This window comes from Talpa europaea (genome assembly GCF_964194135.1).
Source record: "Talpa europaea genome assembly, chromosome: 2".
NCBI lineage: Eukaryota > Metazoa > Chordata > Mammalia > Eulipotyphla > Talpidae > Talpa > Talpa europaea.
The window spans coordinates 57,288,513-57,304,422 of NC_140068.1; the positions used below are offsets into that span (position 1 = coordinate 57,288,513).

The 15,910-nt window shown below is 43.1% G+C and overlaps 2 protein-coding genes across 2 annotated transcripts in view; both read left to right on the forward strand.

The window, feature by feature from the left end:
* Positions 1-15,910, forward strand: part of BACH2 (BTB domain and CNC homolog 2) — a gene marked incomplete at its 3' end in the record, with an annotated part of 77,461 nt that overhangs the window by 13,327 nt on the left and 48,224 nt on the right. The window lies entirely within an intron of this gene.
* On the forward strand, positions 176-610 carry LOC311167789 (NADH dehydrogenase [ubiquinone] 1 alpha subcomplex subunit 5-like; the record flags this gene model as incomplete). The annotated part of the gene is made up of 1 exon (XM_084228863.1): positions 176-610. Exon 1 carries the CDS (start codon positions 212-214, stop codon positions 608-610), a length of 399 nt encoding a protein of 132 aa, XP_084084989.1. The 5' UTR covers positions 176-211.

Sequence of the window (15,910 nt, forward strand, 5' to 3'; positions counted from 1 at the left end):
GGAGTCTGCCTGTGGAGGAACTGGGAGGATGCTGGTGCCTTTCAGAGATCCTGGAAAACTGGGTGTGAGATCACATAGGTGAGGAAAGCAGCCATCAAGCCTTGCTGTTTGTGTGTAGTGCTGTGCATATACTCAAGGCACTGAGCATGCAGAACTGAAGGTACAGATATGAAGAACACCAGCACACAGATTATGGCTGAAACCACTGGGAATGGCTGATCCCTCTGAGAAAAGAGAAGCAAAAATACTCGGCGCTGTCATGGCGGGTTTGCTGAAGAAGACCACTGGCCTTGTGGGGTTGGCTGTATGTGACACTCCGCATGAGAGGCTAAGAATATTGTACACAAAGATTCTTGATGTTCTTGAGCAAATCCCTAAAAATGCAGCATATAGGAAGTACACAGAACAGAATACCAATGAGAAGCTGGGTATTGTTAAAGCAGAAACAGATGTTAAAAAATTAGAGGATCGACTTCAGGGTGGTGAAATAGAAGAGGTGATTCTTCAAGCTGAAAATGAACTAAGTCTGGCAAGAAGAATGATACAATGGAAACCATGGGAACCTTTAGTGGAAGAGCCTCCTTCCAACCAGTGGAAATGGCCAATATAATGACATGTGTGTTGATGAGAAACTGATGCAATTAAATGTTCTGGTTAAATTTAAAAAAAAAAAAGAGAGAGAGAGAAGCAAAATTAGGGCCGGGGCTAAGATTGAGCTTCAACACCTAGACTCCCATTGCTGGTTCCTCTACTGAGAATAGATTTTCTCTAGATTGCTGCTTTTAAATCTGTCTTCACTTATTTAGGAAATATTAAAGACCCAATAGTTTATCAGACTGAGGATGCTATATATTTATAGATGTTCTCTAAGTTACCTTTTAAAAACTATGCCTATATTGGCCCATAGTCAGTATAGCCAAATACAAGCACCTGCAAGGAGATGCTTAATTTCTAAAGAATAAAACCCTGAAAACACAACCCCAGTGTTGTTTGTAATCCACTGCTACATTTTTAAATGCCAGAAACAGATTCAGGCCAAGATGGCCACTGGGGGCTAAGACCATTATGATGAGTGTTTGATGGACATTAATATATCACCAGAGCAACATGCACAGACACAAGTAGAACCCCACACACACACTAACCCAGGAAGGGGTTAATCTGAATATTACTCCTAGTGGGTCAACCAGATCTTAGCTGTCATGTGATGTGAACATTCATGAAATACACATATTCCCAGTCATGTATTCAGGGTACAGCTTGACTTCATAAAACCTTTAGATCTAGCTTCCAGTTAGAGGGAAGTCAAAGATTAGAGAAACTGGCTTAATAGCAACATTGAAAACAATGAGGCAAGTCCAGAGGGTAGGACCTTCTGCAGGATAAATGACCTGATCTCTCCTGAAAGTCCATGTCATGAGAATGGGACTATGCTAAATCAAACAAGTTTTAAGAGATTTAAAAAAACAGATTTAGTGTGTCATCCTGTCGTGCTGGAGTGATTACTAGATAGGACAAATCAGTTACAAAGGCTTTGGGGAGCGAATTTCTAAGATTCAAGTGTATTTTGAGTATTTGAAGAAAATTCCCTGAAATGGAAAGGTGCTGACAATTGGCAAAGGCAGACTGAGGAAGAACATCCACAATATAATGTTTGTTTGGTTAAAAATATTAATGGAGGGACATAGAGGGGGCAAGAAAAGAGCCATGAAGACATTTGCTAAAGTGTTAAGTGTTGACCTGTGAATGATGGGAATGTGATGAGTTTTGTTTTGCTTGTCTGTGTTTTCCAATTTCCTACAGTTGTACATTACTACATTTCTGTGCTAATAAAATGGCCATTTGAACAGTTTGGTGCATAGAAGGGAATGAGGGAGAAGACCAGGTGAAATATGGAAGTGTAATCCTGGGAAAATGAAACTCCACAGTACGGCTTTGTGTGTGATTTCAAAGGTTCTGTGAACCTCATCAGTTTCTCCTAAAAGCACCAGTGCTGCCCCCAAGCTTCCTCCTCCCTTCTGTCCAGTCAAAGCTCTCCATTCTCTTAAGAAACTCAAGTTCCTAACTTAGAGCAGACATGCTTGGACTCACAGTCTCATTTGTTATATGAGAACCCAAAAAGCAGTAAAGGGAATAGATTTCTTCTAGTTTCTTCTCATTACAAGTTTGACTTTTTTCATATTTAAATTTACTTGGATCATTGAAACCTACAGATGCCCTTGCCATCCTGTATGCTTTTTGGAGTTACATCTTTGGAAATTAGCAGTGCAAGTTTCAGTGGAAATAACTCAGACGTTTGCCAAGTCTCTGACCCTGTCTATCCCCAGACAGAGAACGAAGTTCCACCATCTAGTCAAATCTTGTGTGACTCTGAAGGAAGGTGGGGGTGTGGGCTTGTCTCTCCTTTCCTGTCACCCTGGTAGGCAGGTACTAAAACTGAAGAAAAAGGAGAGTCTTTTCATGAATATTTTCAAACATTTAAATATCTATAAATGTATTCTTTGGGAAGTCACTTGATAGGCTTAGTATTTACTTCAGACTCTTATATATACAGAATATCTCCAAGTAGCTACTTCATCGTGAATGTGGCAGGATTAAATAAAGACATGCTTTTATTTAATCAAATGGATGTTGACATTTTTGAAATCTAACAGTAAAAGAAGTTCATCCCGTCCTCCCCTGGCCTTTGTTAAAGAAGGGCACCATACCTTCACCCCCTGATTCTAGGAAGCCTGGACCCGTGGGTCTCGCTGGAATTCACACTGTTTCCTTCCCTCTCCACAGTCCCCTGCCTCAGAGGGGCTGCTCATTGGGGGACCTACAGCAAAGAGGTGGTTTCCCGCCATCATACCCAAAGTCTGGAAGAAGACAACCGACACATGTGTTATTGGTACTTCAGAAGAGTGAGTCACTCTAGAAAGTGATGCTCTGGTGAGTCTGTACTGGTAAGGCTCACACAACCTGCTTTGTGGTCAGTGGAATGTGCTGGTTCTTCCTTGCTTCCTCCTTCAGAATCTCTAGAAATGTCTTTTTTTTCTTGACTTTTCAAGTGATTTTTTTTCTTACATCAATCTTTAGCCTGTTTTCATGGGATTTCTACAGTATTTAACTCTTCTAATACCCATGTGTTCGGCTACTTAGGCTGCGTAACAAAATATCACACACTGGGTGACTTAAAGCAACAGACATTTAATGTTCTCACAGTTCTGGTGCTCGAAGTGCAAGACCAGGTGCTGCAAAGTTGGTTTCTGATGAACCCATTTTTCCTGGCTTGCAGACAGCAGCCTTCTGCTGTGTCCTAACGTGACTTTTCCTCCATGTGGAATGAGAGGGAGAGAGAAAGACGGGAAGGGACACTCACTGTATATACTTACTGCGTATTGAACTGGTTAATCACACAGAATAAATGAATCAATTAGATTAACTTTTGAACCCAGTACTATTGCTAACCGTGTGCTATGTCCTAGAATAAAGGAAACTAAATAGGACCAAATGAGTGATCTTTGATTGACTCTCAGATAGAAAAAAAATCTATAAGTATATCTATAAAGGGCAGGAATGGCTACTGAGCAGGTTTTCTGATCCCATGCAGATCGGGTAAAGGAGGAGTCAGAGTCCTCAGTGGTTTTGCAGGTTTTTATTGGGATTACCAGGTACACTAGGCCTCCCAGCCCCCAGCAGGTCTTCACTCTGGGCTCTCCGGCCTTCTCTCGGCTTCTGCTTCTCTTGCTCTTCTCTCTGCTTCTACTCGTTCTTGACTTCTTCTGGCGTCCCCGTGACGCCACCCTTAAAAGCCCAGTCTTTCTGCCTAGGTGTACCCACTTCAGGTGCCTGCCATCAGGCATGCATTCAGGACCACAGGCTTCCCTCATCTATCCTAATGGCGGGAGGGCAGAAAAGCCTGATACATTTTACCTACCCTGCAGTCCACCCCCTCAGGGTTTTCTGCCATACAATCTACATATATACAATTTTCTTAGCAAACATAAACAATGCAGCCATGGCCCACAAAACCAAATACATCGCAATATAACAAAATACAACAGAACACAAAGTCCAGGCAGGGCCCCAACCTAGTGGCAAAAGACAATTATTGGTACCAGCAGATGAGCCACCAAATCTGCTGCCGAAGGCACTGCTCATGCGAGGAAGGGGAACCACTCACAGCATCTACTGTAACATGCCAGGAGCCATCAGGCTTCCTGGTCTTCTCTGGCTGTGGTCTCAGCCGCTAGCCACACACAGCATCCACCCCAGGATGCACTCACTCTGGGATTGGCGATTCTATTATACTGTTGGGGGTACTCGCCAACCCTCAGGGTTTCTGTCTGCAGTCGCTCCAACACTTGGCTTTCATAACCACCAATGCGACTCACAGACCCCTGCACTCAGGCCAACCCACTGCGCAAGCACATGGGTCGGGGATCCAAACTCTACATGCGGCCTCTCTCGGGTCCCCTCTTCAGCTTGGGCTCCACCCCAAGCCACGTTCCCCACCTCTCTCCCAAGGACAGGTTCTTCAGCTCCTCACCCTCACTCGAGAATGAGCAGGACATCACCCACAGGTGATTTTACAAGACTCACTGGCCTTCCTCAGCTTACTTAGTGCTTATCGGCCACTCAGGGCTTCCCAAACTTAGCATCAGTACCAGCTTTTGCCTTCTCAGCTGGCTTTTCTCCTCCGCCTGGCTGCTGGGCATAGACAGGCTGCTTTTGGCCATCAAGGCCCACTGGCCACCCCCAGATTTCCATCTCCTGGGGTGTACAAACAATAGCACCCTCCCCCAGGGTCCCAAAAACTTAACTTGCCAAAGTTCCTCCGCCTTCTGGCAGGATTGTCAGTCCAAGTTCATCAGTCCATCAGTGCAAGTCCGTTGGCCTCTCCCTGCATCAGCACTGGCAAGTTCTGAATCGTGGTCCTCTCCTCCCCGACGATCCTGCTGCCTCAGGGGTCGTTGGCTGGTCCTCTCGGGCGTCTCCTCCACGCGAGGTCTCATCCCGCAGTTCCTGGACCTTGTCCCACTCCTGTGACGCCATGATGCCTCCAGCGTTGTCACAAGCAAACAGTCTGTTACTCTTTAGTCCCTTCAGGTCTTCAGAGAGCTCCAATACCCGTCTGCATGGATCATCTTGCCGATTTACACCAATTGTAAGGTCAGGAATGGACACTGTGCAGGTTTTCTAAGATCCCATGCAGACCTGGTAAAGGAGGAGTCAGAGTCCTCAGTGGTTTTGCAGGTTTTTATTGGGATTACCAGGTACACAGCAGGCAGGGGTGCTGGGGGCCGGTAGGCCTCCCAGCCCCCAGCAGGTCTTCACTCTGGGCTCTCCGGCCTTCTCTCGGCTTCTGCTTCTCTTGCTCTTCTCTCTGCTTCTACTTGTTCTTGGTTTTTTCTGGCGTCCCCATGACACCACCCTTAAAAGCCCAGTCTTTCAGCCTAGGTGTACCCACTTCAGGTGCCTGCCATCAGGCATGCATTCAGGGTTCCCTCATCTATCCTAATGGCAGGAGGGCAGAAAAGCCTGATACATTTTACCTACTCTACAATATCCTTGGGACAATTCAGTGAAAATAGACTGTGTATTAGTTTATAATAATATGTCAATATTACTTTTTTTGGTAGGAAAAATGGTATTTTCATTATGTAGAATGTCCTTTTTTCCCCCCAGAAATAAATTATCAAATAGTTAGGGGTGAAATGTCATTTTTTGTTTTCAAATGGTTCTGGAAAGAAAAGAGAAAGAAATGTGCAGATACAGAGAAGAGAGCACACAGATTTAGCAAAACTTAACATTTTGGTGAATCCAGATTAAAGGTATATGGATGTATATTCCTTTCATCTTTTCCATGGATTGATACTTCCAAGTTTAAAGTGTCAGGAAAAACAAGTAATGGATTGAGACTGACTTTGTCATGAAGGTGTACCATTCATGCAAGAAGCATTTCCTGAGTACCTACTGTGTACAAGTCCTGTTGTCAGTGTTGGGAATGTAGCAGTGGATAGAACAGATGAAGTTGGGGTTCTCATATGTCTACATTTTAGTGTGGAGGGCAAGTGAGAAAATAGCATCATTTTTGATCAAGGAATGCTTCCCTAAGGAGATCTGCGAGCTGAGAACTGAATGACTAGAAGCAGCCTTTTGTTGCTTTCACAGGTTTGCATTGAACACCAGCTATGTGTGCTCTTCAAGGTACTGGGGTGTAACAGTGATCAAAACGGATTAAGGCTCTGCCTTTTAGGACAAACAATAAACAGGAATACATAAATTCATGATCAGTGTCACAGAGGAAAATAAAGTAGGGAGGGGAGTAGTTCGTGAGGACAGAAGTTGAAATTGTAGCTTGGAAAAGGCTCACCAAGCAGGCGCATAAAGGGCAAGAGTGAGGATGCTAAAAGGAGATGTATCGTGAGGGCCCTATGGGCCATGGTAATGACTTTGACGTGTACTAGGGAAACAGGGATCTTTTGGAGAGGGTTCTGGACAGTAACATAACCCTTATCTTCCGAAAGGATGGCCCTGGGCATTGACTTGAGAACAGGTGTGAAGGAGCAAGGGCAGATGCAAGGACACCACAGGTTAAGCATCTCCTGCAGTAATTTAAGTGAGAGGTAGCTTGTACAAGGGTGATAGCAGCAAAGGTTTGGATTCTGAATCTGTTTTGAAGGCAAAGCTACCAATATTTCCTGCTAACTGATTAGAAATGGAATGTGAAAGAAAAAAAAAAAAGAATCCTAGATAACTGAAGTTTTGGCATGAAAAACCAAAAGGATGGGAGCTGCTGTTCACTGAAGTCAGAAAAGAAAGACTGCTCAAGGAGTAAGTTTGAGAGGAAATAAGGGGCTGGATGAGCAGGGGGGGTCTGAATGAGAAGGCCATTAGCAGTCAGGCAAAAGCCTGAAGTTCTGAGAATTCCACAGTAGGCTTGTGTATGGATAACTAGGATTGTCCTGTATAAATCTTTTCATAGAGTTTTTTCCACTTACAAATTAACCCTAGTAATTTGAGGGCTACCAGCTCAGAAAGAAGGTTAACGCTGGGTGCAGTGACTTCTGTCGCTCACTCTAGCTTCCACCTGGAGCTGCTGTAGGAAGGAGCTCCCTTGTTCTGGGTGCTGAGTAGAAGTTTTGGTGGGAAGGGGGAATTTGTGCTGTGTGTGAATTTGGCCCTGTTCACAGCAACAGGCAGCGTGGTGGGCGTGGCCTGCAAGGTTCAGTCAGAGTGTAGCAATGGTTCCCAGACATTTTTTGCCAGTGACCCCTTAGACATGTGACTAAGTTTCACAGACAGCCTTTCAGTTTTGGACCCAAATTTTCCTTCCTTCTATGCCCCACGCCTGCATCCATGAGGGGAAACACATTCTAAGCATATTTTGTTCCTCAAGAGCAGGCTCTGGCAGCTTTTAAGACTATTCATTCACATTCCATTGCCTCTTCTGCTCTCCCTCCAGGATTCCTACAGAGGCTGCTCTTAAAATAATGAGGCCTTCTTTATTCAGATTCTTCCTCCCCCGGGAAGATGCTGAGAGCATTTCATGAGAATTCTTCAAGGATTGCTGAGGTTCTGTGGAACTTCAGAAAGTGTACTTGAAAGGGAGACTGAAACAACTGGGCCCTCAGTGGATGCTCATTGATGGAGAAGATGGACCTTGAACCGCTCTGCTAGGCCCTTCTTTCTGCAGTCAGTATGACCTGTTGACTGTGGACCAGGTCAGGAGTACACTCCAGGAAGCTTCCCTTTCTAGCCTACACCAAAAAAAAAGGAGATAGATTTGTTCCTTTCTCTCTTGTTCTTCTTAGCCTCTCTGGGTTTATTTAAAAATCTGTATCAGTGAAATAAGTCAGTCACAAAAGACAAATACTGGGTGATTCCTCTTATATGAGGTATCTAAATTAGTCAGATTTATAGAAATAGAATGAGAGTTACCAGGGCTGGGGACTATGAGAAAAGGGGTAGCTATTTAATCATTATAGAGTTTTAAATTTGCAAGATAAAAAAGTTCTGAAGGTCTGTTTCACAACAATGTGAATATACTTAACACTTCCATGCTAAAATTGGTTGAGATGATAAATTTTATTTTCATGTTTTCTATCACAATTTTTTAGAAAGCCACATTAACAACATTATTTCCATGAAAGGACAAATAAACAAGTTCTAAAATGTGAACTGCCTTAGGACATAGCAAACATAGAGTAAGGTTTTTATATTATAACTGTACATGTTTCTCCTCCATCTCCCCCTTATTTTACAGTATACATATATGCATACGTGTGTGTGTATGTGTGTGTGTGTGTGTGTAAACAAGCCAAAATTCTGTAGACATTTGTTACTTTGAGGGATTCATCTACTAGAAGGAGTTCACACTGTTTCATCTTTTCAAGAAAGACCAAGGAGCAGTGTGAAATACTCAATGTCACATGCCAAATGGCTGGAAAATACTAGATGCCTATGTCTGCCTGAGAACTAGCCTCAGAATTACTCTTCCTCTTTATTTAATGCAACCCTTCCTCTCAGATCAGAAGTAGTTGTTCAAGCAGTAGATAGCAAAATGTGTGGAGAGAGCAGTTTCTTGAAAGTGGTTGTTATGGGTCTGAGCCCAGGTCCTGCACCAACTGGTATAACCCTGGGCAAGTCCTGAGACCCTGAGCCTGCCTCTGGGGGATAATATCATTGCTCTGCTGGATTGAAGTGCATACTGGCACCTGGCCCATGGATTCTCCATAGGTGGTTATTATCATCATTTCCTGACAGAGGGAAAAGGCTTCAAAGTCACTGGGCAATCCTCTGCTAGGTTTATTATCAAAGCAGCTGCCCAAGTCAGCTCTACTGGGGGAAGTTGCTGTCCTACTATTTTGTTCAAATACAGTTGTATTTTTTTAATGAAGTACCATTGTTTTCCATCCTTGTTAATATTTTGCAATTGTCTTTTGGTCCAGATGTCCCCCTTTTGTTGTTCTTCATTCTCTCTTGGACCCCTTTTGTAACCAGTTATTGAAGTATGTAATTCCCTGGGTCCCATGGAGTCTGGCCTCCATTGTTCCCTCAGTCTGTATTAGGAGGTTATTTTTGAATTCTTGGTCCCTCCACTGCCAACTGCACAATATGAGGCCCTAGTTTGAGTGTTTACCTCAACTTTGTGTCTATAGATTGAGTTAGAAGCACTGAGTAGATTATAAGGTCACAGACATGGGATAACTACCCCAAAATGCCAAGCCAGTCAGGCCCTAACTATTGGCACAGGAAATAGATATCTAAATAGGAGCTAGGACAGATGACCTCCAGGTACCCAGGCAGTCCCATCATTGCATGGGCACCTCTTTAGCATCAGATCACTGATACAGAACTATGTTCCCTCCTGAAGTATGAATAGTAATTGAATATCATTACTGATAAAACGGAGATGTTGTCAATCATGACTAAATCATAATACTTTACCGTTATCTCACATAATTCATACATCTCCACCTCTTCTACGTGTAATTCTATCTTCTGGTTTCTTTTCCATTGATTGATAAAGATTTCAAAATTGCCTAAAACCTACCCAAGAGGTTATTAAGAAAGAAAAGTTTTGGGTTATTTTCTCCTGCCACTTACACTATATAGAATGTCAGGATGTATGCAACTTTTATGGCATTTTTAAATGGCTGTTGTTATGTCAAGCCCAGGAAAATACCAGATGGGGCATGAGGCTATCCATTCAAACAAAACTGTGGGTCCATGTGGCTGACTGCACTTGCTCCCCTGGCAGGTCTAAGCCCTGGAAAGAGCTTGCTTCTTCAGCTAAGGAAAATCATGCCTGGAAATAATGCCTGCATGAATGTCTTGAAACTCAGACTGCTGAGTTTGCATTTGTTTAATTCCAGAGTTCTGCAACTGTACAGTTGAATTTTTGTTGAATAGGTATGATCGCCTTTGAAAACTTACTTACTTAGGAAATCACTGGCTGTCTTATTTTTCTTAATACTGCCTTCCATTACAGCCTATCAAGGCTCCCTGTGTTCTCTGCAAATTGTTCATGATCTCAGCAGACTGGTTGGACTGGGTCAGTGTTTCAAACTAAAGTGGCTTACAGGACATTTCATTCATAGACTGAGAGGAGACCTGGGGAAGTGCAAGAAAACTCTGTTTGTTTTGCCAGCTTACAAGACCATGTATTTTCCCAGTGGTATCCAGAGTGAATATAAATACTATCAGCCTTGTCTTTCTTCCTTGTCAATTTTTGTATAAAGTGTTTGAGGAATACTAAGAACCATGACTTCTCTAGATTATTATGGTAGGAAATGAAGAATATCAAGGATTGAAGGTTAAAAAAATAATGTCAGAAGTCTTTTAGTCCCATTTCCTGTCCAATTTACAATACTTTTATGATAATGACATGGGTAATTCGACAGCTTCTGCTGGGATACTTCTAGCAATGAGGAGCTCATCAGCATTGTAGAACACCTTCCATTTTGTGTAACTATGATTACTAGAAAATTCTTACTCAATTTTTAGAGAAATCTACCTCCCTTAATTTTTTTTAATGATCTTATTTGTGTCCTCTAGAATAGAAGAGAAAAAAAAAGTCATCTTTTCATGATAACCAATTAGTCTCTGAAGACAAAGCTTGGCGGACCCCATAAGTCTCCCTTTCTCGGAGTTTAACACACCACCTGGGGACATAGATTCAGTGCTTTTCATGATCCTTGTTGGTCAGGCCTGCTCTTAACACATGGCACAAGACTAACAACCAGAGTCTCAATGTATCTAAGTAGTAAAGAGCAGAGTGGAGCTATGACCCCATCTCTGCATTATACATCTCAGTGTAGCCCAGGACTATGTTGAGTTTCCTAGTGACTGTGTCACAGTACTAACCCACCACATTAAGAAGCATTTTTTCATCCTGTCCTTACAAAGGACTTTTTCATCTCAATGTAGGATTTGACATCTATTTTTGTTAAATTGCATCCTTACGCATTTATCCTATAGTATCAGCCTGTGGTTGTCTTTGGAGTTCATGATTCTGTTGCCTAGGGTATCTTACCAGCTTGCCACCCACATCTTCCAAGTCAGAGACACAGTCAAACATGACAGAGAAGACCACAGAAGGCTGGGTCACATCCTGAGACACTTTTCCTAGGGTTGAAGTTGACAGTGATTTACCACCCAGTTACTAGTTAATTTTTTCATAGTATTCAAATAGTGACTGAAGAGATGTCAGCTAACTTACTAAAAATCCTGAGATGCTATTTCTACTGCATTCTCTGAGTAATAACTCCATTAAAACCAGAAATGAATTTATTTTGGCATGAGTTGTTCCTAATGAAGCTTGAATCATATGCCACTTTCATGTCTAGGTTCTGAGTGGGTGATGGTTTGTTTGCCAAGGCCAAAAAGATAAAGTATACAATTCAGGTGGAAGTATTGTTAAGAAATTTAGTTTTACTAACCAAGCATCAACATTTTCAGAGAGTGGATATAAAGATGGAAAGAAGATGCACATCTCCGTTGAGTAAGGATATATGTCAGTGTAATGACAGGAAGGGCACTGAGCAGGATCTCTATGATCAGAGCAGATGTGGTAAAGGAGGAGTGAGTCCTGGAGCCCTCGGTGGCTTTTCAGGCTTTTATTGGGATTTACCAGGCATACGGCAGGCAGGGATGCTGGGGGGCCGGGAGGCTGGCAGGCCTCCCAGCCCCCAGCAAGTCTTCACTCTGTCTGGGCTCTCTGGCGTTCTCTTGCGGTTCCCTTTCTTGGCGTCCCTGTGACACTGCCCTTATAAGCCCAGGCTCAGCCCAGGTGAATCCCATCCACACATGCCCACACCCTACTCCAGGTTCCCGCCATCAGGCATGCCTTCAGGACCACAGGGATCCATCATCAATCCTAATGGCGGGAGGGCAGAAAAGCTTGATACCTTACTTACCCTACAGTCAGGGAAAAGACTCATCCACTATAGGGGTGTGCGTGTATGTGTGTATGTGATATGTATGTGTACACATTATAAAATGAAAAGAAACCCTCCCCAAATAATTAATTCACAACAGTTCTTGGGGAAATGGCTGCAATTGGGATATGATTAAAATATAGGAATGGAGACTAGATGTTGGGAGGGGGAATGGTTTTTTTGGTTGTTTTTGTATTTGTTTTGTAGTCCAGTGTGCTGCAAATCTCTATTGGAGAGAAAGCAAGTTAAGCAGAAAGATGATAGAAGATAGCCACATCCAGCAATTAAGGGAGAGGAATCTTTAGGAAAAAGGTCCCTAAAATGGTTCCTTGACCATGGAATGGGCTTGTAAATCGCACAGAATGAAATGAAAATTAAAAATACTTGCCCAAAAAGAGCCATCCGCACCAGCTCCCCCAGTGCCAGTCCAGGTGCTAAGAGCCCCCACCCTGCCTGCCAGAGGCTGAGTTCAGTTCACCTCCAACATCAGTCTCCTACTTTGTCTTTCCACCTTTGTTACAGTCTTTCTCTTGTAAGTTTTCTGCAAAAGGCCTTGTAAGTCCTCTGTAACAGGACTGGTACGTGAAGGCAGGTACCCACAGCCCTCGTCCCTCCAGCCCCTTCAGTATTTTCATAGAGCTGTTTTCAGTTCCTTAAGCTCCATCTTTCCAGCCTCAGAAATGATTGAATCCTGAAAAATGCTGCTGTGGAGTTATTTTTGGCTCCCTTCCTTCCAGCCCTGGTGTCTGCCTGCTCATCAACAACCATTAACAGCTGTAAGAAGGAGCTTTCAATTGCCTGGCTTCTTGCTGAAGTGCTTTAACACGGGTTTCCTAAGCACTCAGCTACACTGTAGAAGTGAGGGAAAATGGAAAAGAGTTACATAAAATCCCCTTCATTTGGGGAATCATCTATTTCTTCCCCTTTTTGGAGGAAAGCTAAGCCTCTGACAGAGCTGAAGGCACCACCCAACTGAGTCCCTGTGGAGGCAAACTAATTTAGAGGATCTCATATGACAGCCCCAGAAGTGACCCTGTGTTATCCTTAGGGACATGATCCAGGAGTGCCAGCATCTGTGCATCCTTAATGTGAGGATGTTAGTATCCAGCCTTCACTGAGATCCTGTCACCTCACCACAGCTTCTAGAGCTCTGAACTAAACAGAGAGGAGGTGGCCTCTTACCACAGAGGACAGAAGCTGTCCCCAAGGCCTCCTGGGCCACCCACAAGCCCAAACCCCAACGCCTCTGCAGGAGTCCAATGCTACCAATGCCCCCAGGTGGCTGCCTCCTCAGTTGATTACAGCCCTGTAGACACTCAGAAAGTTCTGTGTTTCTGTAAACATTAATTCATTAATTCTCATTCCCAGAAAGGATAGTGCTGCTGTTGCTGACCAATGACAAGAGCTTCAAGTCTACTAACATGATGCCCCCTTGTGCTCCTTCACTCTTTATGACAACTACCACCCATCCCTACCACAGAGGAGTAGCACACAGTCTCAGCACTTTATTTCAGACTGGAAAATATGAAAGGCCATATCCAAATGTCTTCTCCCACAGCCCTTAGCAAGAATAATTGTTCAGGCTCCCAATTCCAACATTCCCCAAATGTGAATAAATGTAGCACAATTTGGAAGCAAATGATTTCAAATGTTATATGAAAATGATTTTTTCAAAATTATTTTGCATTTATTTTACTATGTATTAGAAAAAGTGTACTCATATGCTGAAGCTCAGGTAATGTTCCTTAAGACATGTTTCTTTTTACTATTTTTTTTATATTGAGGTGACACTGATTGAGCTGACATTGGTGTAGAGTGCTGTATATGCTTTATTTTTTTTTTTTAAGCTTTTTTTTTTTTTTTTTTTTTTTTTTATAGAGGCATGCTTTATTTATTTGTTTGCTGGTTTGTTTGTTTGTTTTGTTTATACATGCACTGGGTACAGCCAGAAGCGCGGGAGGGTGAGAGAACTCACCAGAGCCAGAGCGGGGAGCAGAGCAGGCAGAAGGACCGAAGTACACTGCTGAGGGGAGCAGCGGGCGGCAGGAGAGGTCTGTACGCCATGTGGGACCCTCCTCTGGTGGCCGGGGAGCAGCCGGGGATCGAACCGGCGCCGCAGAGGCCGCGCGCAGTTTCGCAACCCAGCGCTCAACCGCTGCGCCACCGGGGAGGCCCCGCTGTATATGCTTTAGGGAAATAAGTTCACTTCTCCGCAGATGTGTGTCACCACCCCCACCGCCACCAAGTACTCATAGTCCTTTACCGTGGACCATTAGGCCCCCTCACTCCTTTACTCCCACCCTCCGTCCCTCCCTCCCTCTCTAGTAGCCTCAATTCTGCAATCATTTTCTAGGTTTTGGTTTAGTTTTGTCTTTTTTTTAAAGATTTATTTATTTATGCATACAAGAACTGGGGTATAAGCCAGAGGTGTTGGGGTGGGGTGAGAACATTCACTAGAGACAGAGTGGGGAGCAGTACAGGCAGATCTTCTGAAATACACTGCTGAGGGGCGCAGCGGTAGAGGCAGGAGAGGTCTGCTGCACCATGTGGATTGCTCCCTGGCCATCCGGGGTTGGCTGGGGATCGAACTCTTGCTGCAGTGGCTTCAGACAGCCTGCAGTGCTGCAACCCAACCCCTTGTGCCATCAGGGAGGCTCCTAATTTTGTCCTTTTTGTTGTTTTTCCCTGTTCTACATTTAAGTGAAATCATCTGGGTTTTGTCTTTTCTCCTGATTTATTTCACTTAGCGTTATCCCCTCCAGTTCCATCCATTCTTTTTGTTTTATATATAGCTGAGTTGTATTCCATTGTGTGAAGAAACCATATCTTAATCCACTGCTCTATGATGGGCATTTAGGTTGTTTCCATGACTTGGCTATTGTAAATAGTGCTACAATTAACATAATAATGCATATTAGTGATTTTGTATTCAGGCAGATACCCAAGAGTAGGATTGCTGGATCATATGGTATATCTACTTTTAATATTTTGGGGGTCCTCCGTACTGTTTCCCACAGGGGCTGGACCAGTCTACATTCCGACTAACAGTGTATGAGGGTTCCTTTTTATTCAGACCCACACTGGAACACGTTTCTTTTTACGTTAAGCTTATTTAAAGAAGAAACTGAGTTGTATTAGAGAAAATACTGAAAAATAATGACAGTGTACTGTAAGTGTCTATAGTTGGGAAAATACTCTAGTACTTTTTCTCTCCACTAGCCCTGTTTATACAGTTTCTAGTCAAAGCTACAATGGCATCTTAATGAGAGCACATGGGATCATGTCTATTTTCCTAAGTTTTGTACAAAATATAGGAACAGATTTTTGCATTCAGTACAATCAAGTGAAACATTCTTGGTTACCAAATTATCCTAGCTCTCTCTCTTGGGTCTCTAAGCATCTTGTATTGCCTCCTTGATCTGTTTCTGTAGCCCTATGGTCAGAACAGAGATTAACATGCTACCTGTCCACTACTTAGTGTTACAGAATTTCCTCGGTACCAACTTAGATAATTTACACTGCTCAGTTCTCTGTCACCATACCTCTGCCCCCCTCCTCCCTTCTCATGTTTCAACTCTGTGAAATTTTAAAGAGCACCAATCTGTTTGGCTGTTGTGGACATCCATATTATTTAGATGTTCTTCTAAATAATGGATATGAAGGGCAATGAGTTTGATATCAATAACCCCATTTTCTTTTTTTTTTTTTTTAATTCTCAAATACTACTTTTTTTTTTTTTTTGAAGACACTGCCATTTTATTTCAGTCACCATGCATGAGGTTAGCTCAGCCTTTGAGTTCACCCAGCTAAGGCGGCAGAGACAATATTTTCTGGCTGTGTGCTATTATTATTCCTCATCTACAGAATTCATTTCAGTATAAAATCATTATTTAATGCTACAAAATCTGGTGTGATTTGTTACACAGAAATATATAATTGATAAGCTCAATAATTTTGAGAAACTATGCTAGTGCATTTTACAC